We start from the raw sequence: 15,138 nt of genomic DNA, 5'->3' as shown, positions 1-15,138 counted from the left end.
TCCCGAAAACCCGCAAAATTTAATAACTGATGAATAGTGCATTTAAATGATGATGATAAAAAGAAAAAATGTCAAGGGAAAGATGTAGGGCAGGGAGGGCACATGAGATTGTTGTTCTGGAGAAAAAAGATGCGTTCACATGGAAACACATCCAATTGACAGAAAATGGGTCAAAAATTAATAACTTAAGAACTGTCTAGCGGAACAGGGGTTAGTAAAGGGGAAAAATGGTCAATTTGAAGGGACAAATAGGGTGGAAAGGTTGGATTTTGGTTCTGGTGAGCATTGGGTGCATTCACATGAAAAACATCAAAACAACGGATAAAGGGAAATAGAGGTGGTTCAAAGGGTGGGTTGAAAGTGGACAGGTGGGTTGGGAAGGGACCCCATTAGGGTAAAATTGGGTTATAGCATAGATGCACGATCAAATTGAGGCATATGTAGGGTGTATGCATCATACACGTCATCGAAGGGTTTGTGAAAGCAAAGTCGCGTCTTCAGAAGACCTTGATATATATCAAGATGGAAGATCAATCAAATGAATAATCCAATGTCAGAGATTAAACTCATCATCAAACTGGTTCTAGCATTCAACTTTGAGTCATATATTTTTAATAGCCATACAATAATTCCAGAACTCAATCAATAAATTATGCTTTGGCTTCAACATGTCATACAGGTAGAGTGTACCAATAACATTCTTGTAGTCCACTGAAAGTAGATTCCTCTCTTCTACAGTGAGTTCAACATCAAGTTTTCAGGGCTAATCCAAGCAAAATAGGATGAATAGGTGGCAATATATTGTTATGATGGGTTGTTTCTATAAACCTCCTTTCAAATGCAGAGTCTCTGTCTGGTCAATATTTACTGATGCATTTCCTCTTACCTCTGCACTCTTTGGACGTCACATCTCAAATAGTGGTTGTTTCTTTTGACATGTGAAGAAACATCCCATCATCGATCTCAGTGGCGAGGAAAGTTTATTCTTTGTTGTCTGCTGTTTGCTTTCAAGTGGTAGGCATTGTGACTTGTGAAAGTCTGAGGTATACTTGATAGCAGATGACACATGATTGTCAAAGAATCATGCACAATTTAGATAACCAGTTCTGACAGACGAAGGGTTTTCTGAGATTATAATCAGATGGAGCAATCTTAGGGAGGGACGATAGAGCTGGTAACTCTGTTGCAACAACTGTTGTAGGTCCATTCTCTGCTTTCAAAGACTCCGTTTTAGCACCTTCTATCTCCACTACAGCAGCAGTTGTAGGTCCAATTTCTGTTTTCACAGGTTCAATTCGAGCCCTCTCAATTTTGCATGCATATCAGCCTCTGCAGTGTATGAAATACTTGGATGCTCCCTAGCAACATGTAGTCCTTCTTTAATTTTGGTCAATAGTGCCTCTTCATTTTGAAATCGTCCTATGGTATGCCGAAATAAAAACCTTCTCGGTCGCCTCATAGTAAGGAGTCCAAAACCAGCCAGTGCCCTCAGCATCTTCCTTGATCATCTTATCTACAGACTCTATAATTCTTTTGGAAGGCTCCCATTCCATTCTTAATTTCTTCGAAAGTTATTCTGTATCTGTCTCCATAGCTGGTTTGTCTACTTCCAAGTCAACAGCCTCTGGTAAAAACTTGTGCTCCATAATTGACACAAGTGTTTCCTTCAAATCAGAAACAACCTTTGCTCGTTCTCTCTCTTGTAGCCCTGTTGGCATGCTTGACATTTCATCATGAGTAGAAACATCGTTCTCTTTCACAGAATCAGCCTGTGCAGCCCAAGCTTCCTCCCAATTGATGACTTTTCCTTCCGTTCCCCCCCCCCCCCCAGAGCACAAAAAGCAACGTTCCCCTCTTGGACTAGAAAAGCAGCCCCTCCCTATTATTCCAAAAAGGTACAGCAATTGGTAGAATTCGAGATAGAAGAAACAGGAATCGGTGGGCTTTGTGAAGTAGAGAAAGTGTGAAGTGTCAGCTGCGGGAAGCTATGGAGGGAACGTTGATGGCGTCCAGTCTTATCATGGATCGATTGATTGTTATTGGCAGAGATTTTTTTTATGAGCCGTAGAAGCGGCAGAATACGAAGGGATTGATGCTTTTCCCTTTTTCGAGAAAAGCAGCCCCTTTTTTCCCTAGGAAAGCGGGCCAATTTCAGCATATGCTATAATAAGTGCAGGTAGCCTATCAGAAACTTATTGGGCATCTAGCCAGCTCCCTAAGCGCTGCAGATCCATAGCTCTGACACACCAGCAACTCAGGAACATCTGATTGGAAACGACAGGGCACCCTCCACAAGTCTTAAGTTTTCAACCTCATCTGCACAGAACTGCAATCCAGCATTAATAAATATCTCTGACATTAGGGCATATGCAACTGCCTCTTTGGGTTCCAAACGCACTGCAGGATCGAAAGCTTTCTTAGCCAGATCCAATTTTCCATATGTACGACATGTAGCCAATACATACATCCAAGTAGCCCAATCAGCCTGAACTGACATGTTAAACAGAACTTCTTCAAGCTCTTCAAATTTTCCAACACGGCCAAGAAGATCTATGACAGTAATATAATGCTCCAGACTTGGAGATAAACAATAGTCCTTGTTTATCAAACCTACCAACTGCATTTTCTCAAATGTCTGTAAACTTGCCAAACTGTTGCCCTCCTACGCATACGCAGCAATGCAAGCAGTCCAGCATGCAACATCATGCTGTACCAACCTATCAAAAACTTTTTCTACTTCTGCAATGCTTCCACACTTCCCATACATGGATACAAGAAGTAAGTATACATGTAAATATAAGATGATCAAGTGCCAGGCCCTCTTGTTGCATAAGCTGAAGGCATTGATTAACCATCTTGTAATCACCACATGCCACATATCCATCAATCATTACACCCCAAGCAACAACAGCACGATCCTCCATGCTCTAAACCTGAACAAGGTCATCTTCACCTCCAACCAAAACATACTTGCTATCTGGGCTCCAAGAGCAGCAAAGAAGGGAACCAAAATAACTTTTGCCTCCACAAATTAGTTGTTCAGTCTTGAAATCAAAACTCTGAGATAGCCAACTAGTCCAACACTCGCTAAATACAAGCCATTTGTAGAGAATGCAAAGTTATTGATAGAACCTTGGCATATATGCCACCTTGCCAAGGGACTGCTCTTACTGACAGCTCCTATGTTGCTACAAGCTCTCAAAATATATGAATAAGTGGTGATATCCATGTTGATGCACTCATGTTATATTCTTTCAAACAATTCAAACACATCGACTAAGTATGTACAAAGTATCAAATCCCACTTACAACTTTTGGGTGGTTTTCACACCTCGAATGCACAGCAATATGACATCCACCCCCTCTAATCCTGTGCATCCTCTGGATGGGCCAACTACCCATGATCATTATCATCAAGATCCACAAACAAATCAATCTCTTCATTATGCATTTCCGGTATATCAACAAGATTATCTGTCATATCATCTGTCTCTTCCATTGAAGTTTCTTCTCGTTGTTCTTCTCTTGAAAATTCTTCCAATGCATAATCTTCATCATCTCTTTTCTTGAAAATCTTGATTCTTTTTCCAGTAATAGGCACTCTAAGCACTGTCCCATCCAATTCTGTCAACTCATATGTTGCATTATCAAAGACATGTTTGACTATGTACGGCCCCAACCATCTTTTTGCCATCTTCCGAAGTGCAGTATGCTGATTTTCAAGGCTACTATCAAAGACTAATACCCAATCTCCCTCTTCTATTGCTCTAGGCCGCAAGCGATGCCTGTTGTCAAACCTGTCCTTATTTCTTAGTCTAGCAACCTTCAACCTGTCAATAGCTAGCTGGATATCCTGTGGTCTTCTCTCCAACTGCCGAATCCGAAGAGCTAAGAGATCCTCTCTCGTTAAATCCTCTTGCCAAGGTAAAACTGACCAAGTCAAAGCACAAGTCTCAATCGGCATAACAGGTTTCTGACCATACATCAACTCTGCGGGCATATATCCTGTGGTAGCACTGTGAGTCGTACGATCAGCCCATAAAGCAAATGGTAGAAGTCTCGGCCATTCTCCAATCCGTCCTCTGCATGCTTTGGCTAATGCTTTCACTGTCGGCGGATGCCCTCTTTCACTCTTCCCATTTCCCTCTGGATTATATGCTGTAGTTAGAGCCAACTTGATTCCTAGTTGAGAGAAAAACTCCCTAGCTTCATCTGCATCCAATTCACCGCAATCCGCAGTGATCTTACCCACACAGCCATACCTACACAAAATTTCTTCCAATAAGAACTTACACACTGCACTAGTGGTCTTTGTTCTCAAAGACCTGCCCTCAACATGATTGGTAAGATCCTCTCTAGCCAAAACAATATACCTCATCTGCCATAGACCCATAGGCATAGTAACCAAATCAACTACCCACTTATAATGAATGCATAGCGGATAGGTTGGATGAAGCTCATCTCGATGACGCACTGCTGAATACATCTGACAGTCCTTGCAAGTCTCAACAAAATGAGAAACATCTCTATACATGCCTTTCCACCAATATTTCTCCTTGATTTTCTCATAAGTAGCCCACACTCCTCTATGACCAGCCCAAGGACTCTCATGAAACTCCCTCATCACCTGTAACTGTGTTTCTCTATCGCAGACAACCCGCAAAGGTAATCCGCCTCTTTTCTTCGGATGCTTCCAAAGAAATCCGTCCTTGAGAAAATAACCATAGGCTTTCCTTCTGGTCTTCTTGAACTCTTCATTTGTCCATTCATCTCTTTTACTTAGTGTACTAAGGTACTTGCCAATCTGCAACCAATCTCCAACATAAAGTTCTTCTATGAAAGCCACAATATCATAGACATGGCAAACATGATCAACCATAGTGGCTGAAATTTATGCATCATCCTCTTCTGAAAATAGCATCTCCTCATCATCATATCTGGCTCTAGATAGCATATCTGCCAGTGGATTATCCTTCCCTGCTATGTGTTTAAATTCTGGATTTAATGACCTGATGTATGCAATCCATCTCAACATGGCTATATCCGGAGTAGAGCAACTCGTAATCATACCAATCAATGGCAAGCAATCTGTCTCTACTACAACTAAAGCTCCAATAAAGTACTCCTTGTCACATTTGAGAGCCGTAACAATCCCCAATAGCTCCCTCTTGATTTGCGGATATCTCCTCTGTCTCTCGTTTAGGACTTTCGCCCCAAACCGAATAGCATACCTGTTTCCATCTACATCATCTTGACCCACAGCCCAACCTATGCCAATTGGACTAGTGTCAACTGTCAATACAATAGGCCTTCCATAATTATAATCCGTTTTCCTGAGAGTAGGAGCATTCTGTAATAACTTCTTCAATTTCCGCATGGCTCTAGTGTGGCTCTCATCCCAATAGAATTTCTTTCCCTTTCAAAGCAACTGATATAAAAAATCTGCTATGTGTGCAAAATGAGGTATCCAAATCATATAAAACACACAAGCTCCAATGAATCTCTGTACCTCTGAAGTGGTAGAACAATACTCCGTAATCTTGCCTATAGCATCCACCTTATCAAGTGAGGGTTTCTTGCCATAATATCCACACATATGTCCAACAATGACAACCTCATTCACTCCAAAAACAGATTTTTTCCCTGAAAGTGTCAAGTTCACTTCTTCTAATATGGCCAAAATCTTCTCACAAGCTGAAATATGATCAGCCACAAAGTATTTGCATCCCTGCTCATTTAAACTCTCATTCCTCTCTTCTTCTGCACACCCCTTAATGGGCACATCATCCAAGAAAGGCATAGTAAGCTGAGGTATGTAATCACGAAGGACCTTATGCATGGCATTCATCATATGTGCAACAGAATTAGTGGAACCTTGAGGCAAGGTACACATCCTGACAAGCCCAATAGGAGTTCTCATGGTGGTTATGTCCCTGCTTTCCAAAGCCAGCTGAAACTGATCATATCCTGAATACAAATCACCTAAAGAATAGATGTCACCTCCAACAAATGCTTCTGCAAACTCATCCACAACTGGACCTATACCAACATTCCTGATAGTAACTCTGTTCACTGGCTGCATGTCCTATATAAATAAGAGAGTACCATTCTTCTTTGGAACCGTAAACCACCTGTTTGAGTATGGTGCAGATGAAGGCTCAAGAATTCCCATCCTGATTTTCTCATTCAATAAATCAATTTGCTTTGGCAGGTGTGCTTTAGGCACTGGAATAGTCGGAGATTCCATGGAATATGAGGAATAGTAAAAATCACCATAGGAGCAACAATATCAGGATTCACACATCCAATCTCATGCGGGAAAAAAGCAAATCCCCTTCCATGTCGCTCAAGCATCTCCTGAAAGCATTGCTTCTCTGTAGGTAGCAAGAAATCACCATTTCCAATTTTCAGTTCAGCAAGAGTCTCTGCTGAAAATTTATGACCAATATGCTCCGGATTCCTCAAAATTGGCTGTTTGGTAGCCCTCTCTATTTGCTGATCACTGTCAGGTGGAAGCGGTACAACTACCGGCTTCACCTTCTTATCGACAGTTTTGTATTTCGTGTCAACCCTGGCTTCATTATGCTCTTCTGCATTACTCAAATCTTGCTGTAAATCAGCAATTCTGCACTCCAATGGCTGAATATCCTCAGCCCTCTGCTCTATGGATTGCATAGGAACAGCCCTAAACTCTGGATGCTAAAATATTTCAGCAGTAAACTCTGTTGGCTGAAATTTTTCAGCCCTCTGTGTCTCTGTAAGTTGATCATAACCAACTGGAAACTCTGTTTGCTAAATTTCTTTAGCACTCAACACTTTTTGCTAAGCCACCTCAGCCTCTGACTCAATCTGTGACACAAAATCTGCAATTTCATGAAACATGTCCAGGGATTACACTAATACATTACTGTGACAACTCTGCATATCAATTTTCAGCATATCTTTCATCTCTTCCATCGTATCTGCACAAATCATACTGTCATACATCCCATCTATGTGCTCATCATCCTCTAAAATTCCTGCATTTTTCAAAATTTTCTCCTTCTTGCATATGTACTTCCTGGCAGCTCTAGGCAACCTTGAAATCTTCTGATAGCTCATCGAACTGTTTGCTGAAATCCCAACAAAACTGGAGGAGAAAACACTACTGCCAGGAGGCGAGAACTCCAATCTCCTCTGCTCTGTACCACCGTCGTCTCGTGAAACGGCGGCACCTAATGAAAACCCGAATCCCTCATAGTGGGCAAAGGTGCATCTCTGAGAGGATCCCTATTTGTAACATGGTTCACACACATAGTCATAAACTGAACTGCTCTCATGCCATCTTTACTGCGAATCCGAGCATAAGCAGAACCATAATCCATTATCTTTGTTTCCATGCGCTTCTCTGTGATGAATGGCTATCCAAGAATTATAGGATAAGAGCATGAATCCTGCACAAAGAAATGGAAATCCTCCTCTACATCTCCAATAGAAACCCCTGACACTGGGACAGGCAGCATACAAATCACCTGTAGTGTTATTGGCGGCTCTCATACACCACCCATGCTCTACATCCATAGGCCATCTGTTACTCTCATAAACTCCACGAACTATGAGATTAATCTCTAAACCATGATCCACCAATGCAACATAAGGCACCTGTTTCTCTCCAATTTTAACCATCGTCTCTGTAGTTGCCCTAGCCCAATGACTCCGCGAAAAGTGACTACGTGGTATCAAGACAGGCTCATCAGTTTCAGCATAATGCATAGGCTGAACCCTTTTCTCTATCTGCGGAAAAATAGAAGCATTCTCAACCATAACCTCATCCTCATCCTCATCCAACTCTCCAATCAAAACTCCTTGTGTATCAGTAGTAGGCAATGCATGTCTTTTCCTCTTCAGGACCTCCTGAAACTGATCTTGAAACTCTCTTTTCGAAATGCCCAAAACCTCAGAAATAGTGAAAGTCACCTCACTTCCAAGTATCTTGTCATTAAAGATTTTCTTCGTGTCCGTAGATGTTTCAATATCAGACATCAATCTAAATCCTCGCTACTTTCTCTCTCTAGGCTCTTGCCTCTTTTCTCTCTTTTGAGCATCTTCCATCTGTCATTCTGGCCCTGGTCTCAAAGATGGTCTTGCAATAGGTGGAGTAGCAAACTCACCCCCTCTAGTCTTTTTAGCTGCACTTGGATTTTCTTCATCCCTCTTACGCTTCTCCTCAACAAGTACATCTGCTCCCTGAGACTTAGCCAAATAAGCATAAATAGAGTACCTGTCAACAGGCAAATCCCAACTTGTCTCTGATCTGATGCTAGAGCCTACACTAGTCAAAATTGTTTGCTGAATTTTTCCCTTGTTTGCAGCCTCCATAGCGTAAGTCCATAGTGCTGACTGATTCTCTGATCCCTTCTCAATCTGGACTCCATATGTAGAAGCATCTCCTCTAGCTATCACATAAGAAGTACGCGCAGCCATGTCATCCACTAACTTCTTCATTCCGCCTTTCCCAAAGTTGGTAGCAAGCGGAGCTCCTGTTTTAGTCAACCAAATCTTACCATCCTATCCCCAAAATACCAAATTCTTCCTCGCATCCTGAAAAGATTCACAATCCCTGCAATGCTGATGGTCCGTACTATCACACCAAATACATCTCCGATCTCTCCTAGGTGCACTAGGAGCACTCCTAGGTGCACTAGGAGCACTAGAAGAAATAGTAGGCGCAGTCGAAGCAAACTTCTCTTTCAATTTTCCCACCAACTCCACTTTAACTGACTCCAGTGTCAAATCCGTTATGCCTTTAATTATGTCATCAAGAGAGGTAGGCACCGATGGAGCGGATGGTTTTGAAGCAGAAGGTGTAGGCATTGGTCGTGGAATAGGAGGAATAGGAGGAGTAGAAACAGTAGGCACTGGCATAGGCCAAGAAATTGGCTGAGGAGGAGAAGAAATAACAGGAATAGAAGCAGGCATAGGAGCACAAGACGGTGTCGGTGTCATAGAACCATTCTGTAGGCGGGTCTTCCATATCCTTCTCTTGGTCAAAGTCGAGACTGCATCCTGGGCATCTTGCCAATCTGTTTTAAGTCCCATAGGCTTCGTGCGATCCTCAAGAAGTTCTCCCAATTCTTCCTGAAGAGCAGGATCTGCAGCTTGCAAGAAAAGCTCAACTTTTTCAACATCCAATGCTCTTTGTTCAATGGCATCAAGCTGACTATACCTCTCCTCAAATTCTCGAATCAATTCTGAAGCAGCTAGACCTTTGTTTGGCATGTAGACCCACTCTCGGAATGATCGCCGTGTAGCCATCCCAAAGTCCTCAAGGAAATATTCTTCTTTCAGGGCCTTCTTAAAATCTTGCCAATGCAAATTTTGAATAAAAAGGTCAGTCACTTTTGCCCTTAAGGTGGGTGTGACAAGACAAAGGAAGTACTTACTCATAAGTCCAGATGGAACTCCAAAAAACCCCATCTTGATCTCATATGTCTTCAAATATGCTGAAACATTACGGCCATCAAATAGCTTCTTCGCATTCTCAACTGCTTCAATCGCCTTAGTCGCGCTGTTTGCATTCTCCTGCTCCGAATAGAGTTGCCTTTGCTGAGACAACTACTGTTGATGCAATTGTTGTTGCTACTGCATATACAATTGTGTTTGCTGATTTTGGAGATGCATATACATGGACATATTCTGCAAAATTTGCTTTAGATCATCTGTTGAAGTACTTGACGCAGCAGTCATTGATGGAGCTGAAGTAGAAGATGCAGTTGGAATTGTAGAAGAGGCTGAAATAGATGCTGAAGTATCTCCCATCCTGAAATTTCTGCAACGCTTTCACCTCGGGTTCACCAAAGATGTCGAAGGGTTTGTGAAAGCAAAGTCGCGTCTTCAGAAGACCTTGATATATATCAAGATGGAAGATCAATCAAATAAATAATCCAATGTCAGAGATTAAACTCATCATCAAACTGGTTCTAGCATTCAAATCTGAGTCATATATTTTTAATAGCCATACAATAATTCTAGAACTCAATCAATAAATTATGCTTTGGCTTCAGCATGTCATACAGGTAGAGTGCACCAATAACATTCTTGTAGTCCACTGAGAGTAGATTCCTCTCTTCTACAATGAGTTCAACATCAAGTTTTTAGGGCTAATCCAAGCAAAATAGGATGAATAGGTGGCAATATGTTGTTATGATGGGTTGTTTCTATAAACCTCCTTTCAAATGCAGAGTCTCTGTCTGGTCAATATTTACTGATGCATTTCCTCTTACCTCTGCACTCTTTGGACGTCACATCTCAAATAGTGGTTGTTTCTTTTGACATGTGAAGAAACATCCCATCATCGATCTCAGTGGCGAGGAAAGTTTATTCTTTGTTGTCTGCTGTTTGCTTTCGAGTGGTAGGCATTGTGACTTGTGAAAGTCTGAGGTATACTTGATAGCAGATGACACAGGATTGTCAAAGAATCATGCACAATTGAGATAACCATTTCTGACAGACGAAGGGTTTTCTGAGATTATAATCAGATGGAGCAATCTTAGGGAGGGACGATAGAGCTGGTAACTCTGTTGCAGCAGCTGCTGTAGGTCCATTCTCTGCTTTCAAGGACTCAGTTTTAGCACGTTCAATCTCCACTACAGCAACAGTTGTAGGTCCAATTTCTGTTTTCATAGGTTAAATTCGAGCCATCTCAATTTTGCATGCATATCAGCCTGTGCAGTGTATGAAATACCTGGATGCTCTCCAGCAACATGTAGTTCTGCCTCATAGTAAGGAGTCCAAAACCAGCGAGTGCCCTCGGCATCTTCCTTGATCATCTTATCTATAGACTCTATAATTCTTTTGGAAGGCTCCCATTCCATTCTCAATTTCTTCGAAAGTTGTTCAGTTTTTTCCTCCATAGCTGGTTTGTCTACTTCCAAGTCAATAGCCTCTGGTAAAAACTTGTGCTCCATAATTGACACAAGTGTTTCCTTCAAATCAGAAACAACCTTTGCTCGTTCTCTCTCTTGTAGCCCTGTTGGCATGCTTGACATTTCATCATGAGCAGAAACATCGTTCTCTTTCACAGAATCAGCCTGTGCAGCCCAAGCTTCCTCCCAATTGATGACTTTTCCTTCCGTTTCCCCCCCCCCCCAGAGCACAAAAATCAATGTTCCCCTCTCGGACTAGAAAAGCAGCCCCTCCCTATTATTCCAAAAAGGTACAGCAATTGGTAGAATTCGAGACAGAAGAAACATGAATCAGTGGGCTTTGTGAAGTAGAGAAAGTGTGAAGCGTCAGCTGTGGGAAGCTCTGGAGGGAACGTTGATGGCGTCCAGTCTTACCATGGATCGATTGATTGTTATTGGCAGAGATTTTTTTAATGAGCCGTAGAAGCGGCAAAATACGAAGGGATTGATGCTTTTCCCTTTTTTGAGAAAAGCAGCCCCTTTTTTCCCTAGGAAAGCGGGCCAATTTGAGCATATGCTGTAATAAGTGCAGGTAGCCTATCACAAACTTATTGGGCATCTGGCCAACTCCCTAAGCGCTGCAGATCCATAGCTGTGACACACCAGCAAATCAGGAACATATGATTGGAAACGACAGGGCACCCTCCACAAGTCTTAAGTTTTCAACCTCATCTGCACAGAACTGCAATCCAGCATTAATAAATATCTCTGACATTAGGGCATATGCAACTGCATCTTTGGGTTCCAAACGCACTGCATGATCGAAAGCTTTCTTAGCCAGATCCAATTTGCCATATGTATGACATGCAGCCAATATAGACATCCAAGTAGCCCAATCAGCCTGAACTGACATGTTAAACATAACTTTTTCAAGCTCTTCAAATTTTCCAACACGGCCAAGAAGATCTATGACAGTAATATAATGCTCCAGACTTGGAGATAAACAATAGTCCTTGTTTATCAAACCTGCCAACTGCATTTTCTCAAATGTCTATAAACTTGCCAAACTGTTGCCCTCCTGTGCATACGCAGCAATGCAAGCAGTCCAACATGCAACATCATGCTGTACCAACCTATCAAAAACTTTTTCTGCTTCTGCAATGCTTCCAGACTTCCCATACATGGATACAAGAAGTAAGTATACATGTAAATATAAGATGATCAAGTGCCAGGCCCTCTTGTTGCATAAGCTGAAGGCATTGATTAACCATCTTGTAATCACCACATGTCACATATCCATCAATCATTACACCCCAAGCAATAACAGCACAATCCTCCATACTCTAAACCTGAACAAGGTCATCTTCACCTCTAGCCAAAACATACTTGCTATCTGGGCTCCAAGATCAGCAAAGAAGGGAACCAAAATAACTTTTGCCTCCACAAATTAGTTGTTCAGTCTTGAAATCAAAACTCTGAGATAGCCAACTAGTCCAACACTCGCTAAATACAAGCCATTTGTAGAGAATGCAAAGTTATTGATAGAACCTTGGCATATATGCCACCTTTCCAAGGGACTGCTCTTACTGACAGCTCCTTTGTTGCTACAAGCTCTCAAAATATATGAATAAGTGGTGATATCCATGTTGATGCACTCATGTTGCATTCTTTCAAACAATTCAAACACATCGACTAAGTATGTACAAAGTATCAAATCCCACACACAACTTTTGGGTGGTTTTCACACCTCGAATGCGCAGCAATACGACATCGTGCAGGGACGCATCCGCACACTTAAAACCTTAACGAACAAGATTGGATGCATCAACACAACCTAGGACTCATCAACCGACTGGACTCTAACATCCCCGTACTTAACACATAACATAATCTTGCAATCATAAGGATAGGGTTAGAAAAACTTGGCCTGTTTTGTGTATGGTCAAAGGAACCGTCACTGTTATACAGAAGGGTTGGAGTCGACTGCAGGGTACCACAGCTCGCTCCAGCATTAAGCCAGCATGGCAAGGACCATGCAACAACACCCAAGGAGGTAGCTAGTTGATAAAGCCCATCGGGATATGTGTTATTGATGACAAAGGATAGTCACTTAGCTCACTGGCACTCAGAGGGGATGAGAGAACAATCACTCGCCCCATAACTTACATCCCTCGAGGTAATATTGATGGAAATCCAAATCTCATGCCCGGTTTAGGAATCGACAAGGGGGATGGTGGAGAGGGAGTATGCGCCAGGGTGCACAGTTGATGGTGCATCAATACGTCCAACCTCGTCTGGCATAGGTGCAAGCAGAAAGGCTAGGGAGCCTTGTTGTGCAGTGTACAAAAGAGGATGATGCGTTCTATGGTGATAGCAAAGACCAATCCCGTGTGTGCATAGGGAAACGAGAACATACCTGACTCCAATTGTCATAATGTCCCTCAATCCTCATCTCTCAATAATTGATTTAGGAAACATCAGTCATACTGAACCCCTCTTTGTCTCACACTCTGTTGATACATACATGAGGGCAACCTGTTCCTCACACCTATTGATGTAATCCTCACTTTCACTTGTGCAGAGTTTGTATGCCTTGTGCACATTTGATGGTGCAATTATGCATCCCGCCCTGTGCTGGCATACGATGCAAGAAGGAAGGCCAGGGAGCCTTATAGTGCAATGCACAAGAACAGATCGTGTGTTGTGCATTGAGAGGCCCAGCCCGTGCATGCAACCCTCCATTCCACACAGCTCACCTCTCATTTGAATTGAAGGGAAAGGATTGGTCACTCACCCCACCCTTTGTCTCATGCTATGTTGATAAATATAGAGGGAAGCCATGCCTAGACACAGCCCATCTTGTTAGGATGAAGCTCCCATTACTCAAGGGGTTGTCGATGAAGATCGCTTCATGTGTTGCTAGCATCAGCGAGTTGATGAGACAAGGTGTACCCAGGGAGGTAGCCCAATCACTAGTACTGTAGATTTTCTGGAGATCATGTCCTTTGTGTTAGGGAATCACATGTTCTGCGGGGAGTACAGAGATAGCACACCAAGGAAGGTGGCTTTGGAATTTCTTTTGGAAAAGTGTTTGCTAATGATTCAGCTATCCTAGACTGTGGGGTGCTATCACCTTTTCCACAACTAACTTCCCATCCAAGGGTGTCTCCACCTTTTCTCAGAATGAGGCTTATTATGATAGGGAATTGCTTCATTTTCTCCCATAATAGTTTGTTTGCTTTATTTTTATTTTATTTTATTTTTAAAAAACTCATGAAGGTATTTCCATCTTTTCTCGAAGAATAGGTCGGTATGACAGGGACTGAAGTCCTTTTCTCTCATGATCGTTATATATATATATATATATGTATATGTATATGCATATATATATATATATATATATATATATATATATATATATATATATATATATACACACATACATACATATATACATATATATACATGCATGCATACATACATACATACATACATACATATGTATATATATATATATATATATATATATATAAACTGAAGAAAGAGAATGGTAGAAATACCATGTGTCAGAATCATCCTCACCACCGCTGCTAGATCAGACAAGAGGAGAACGGAGTAGGGATGGGAGGTATCTAGGAGGGGCTAGCAAAAGGATATTGCATCGTAAAGAAAATCATAATGGCTATTAGTAGCACAAGGAGAAAGATAGTGCAACACCCAAAAGGGAAAGGGTGGGTCGACTATGATTGTCAAGATCCCCAGGGAGGGAAGTACTTCTTCAGGTGATAGCCATTGATCAGGAAGGGATCATTAGAGGCATCCACTGTTTAGACTTGGACTGAGCCATTTAGATTGAGGGAAAGTACCTTATAAGGACCCATTCATCATTGTTGAAGCTTTCCTAGAAACTTGCCAAATCAAGAATCATAAGTGAGAACTAAGTCACCTTCCTTGAACTCCTTTTGCTTGATGAAGCTATCATGATAGACCTTTCTGCGAGCTTGTGTGGCTTCCATGCACTGTAGGGCCATCCTGCGAATCTCGACAATCCAAGTGCAAGAGATGGCATTGTAGGGAATCTGCATCTTCCAAACATTCATTGATGGCCATGCATAGAGAGGGTAGCTCGAGTTCAACAAGAAAGACAGATTTTGTTCCATACACCAATTGGAAGGGGGTTTGCCCTGTAGCTGCCTTATGGGAGGTTCTTACGCCAAGAGGGCCTCTATAAGTCGATCATCCCAATCATGGTGAT

At 42.0% G+C, this 15,138-nt stretch overlaps 1 protein-coding gene across 1 annotated transcript; it reads right to left on the bottom strand.

Annotated features, from left to right (window-relative positions):
* Window positions 1-1,571: 1,571 nt before the first annotated feature.
* LOC148009153 (putative pentatricopeptide repeat-containing protein At3g15130) lies at window positions 1,572-12,066 on the bottom strand. Its single transcript, XM_087673755.1, has 6 exons — window positions 11,943-12,066; window positions 11,611-11,849; window positions 10,724-11,069; window positions 10,492-10,625; window positions 2,312-2,662; window positions 1,572-1,769 (listed from the first exon to the last, which is right to left on the bottom strand). Exons 1-6 carry the CDS (start codon window positions 12,064-12,066, stop codon window positions 1,572-1,574), a joined length of 1,392 nt encoding a protein of 463 aa, XP_087529881.1.
* Between the last annotated feature and the right edge of the window lie 3,072 nt (window positions 12,067-15,138).

Source organism: Lygodium microphyllum, unplaced genomic scaffold (assembly GCF_053477565.2).
Source record: "Lygodium microphyllum isolate KBCC unplaced genomic scaffold, Lygodium_microphyllum_v1.1.10 scaffold_36, whole genome shotgun sequence".
Lineage (NCBI taxonomy): Eukaryota > Viridiplantae > Streptophyta > Polypodiopsida > Schizaeales > Lygodiaceae > Lygodium > Lygodium microphyllum.
The sequence above is the reverse complement of the archived record's forward strand: the minus strand, read 5'-3'. Positions and strand labels throughout refer to the sequence as shown.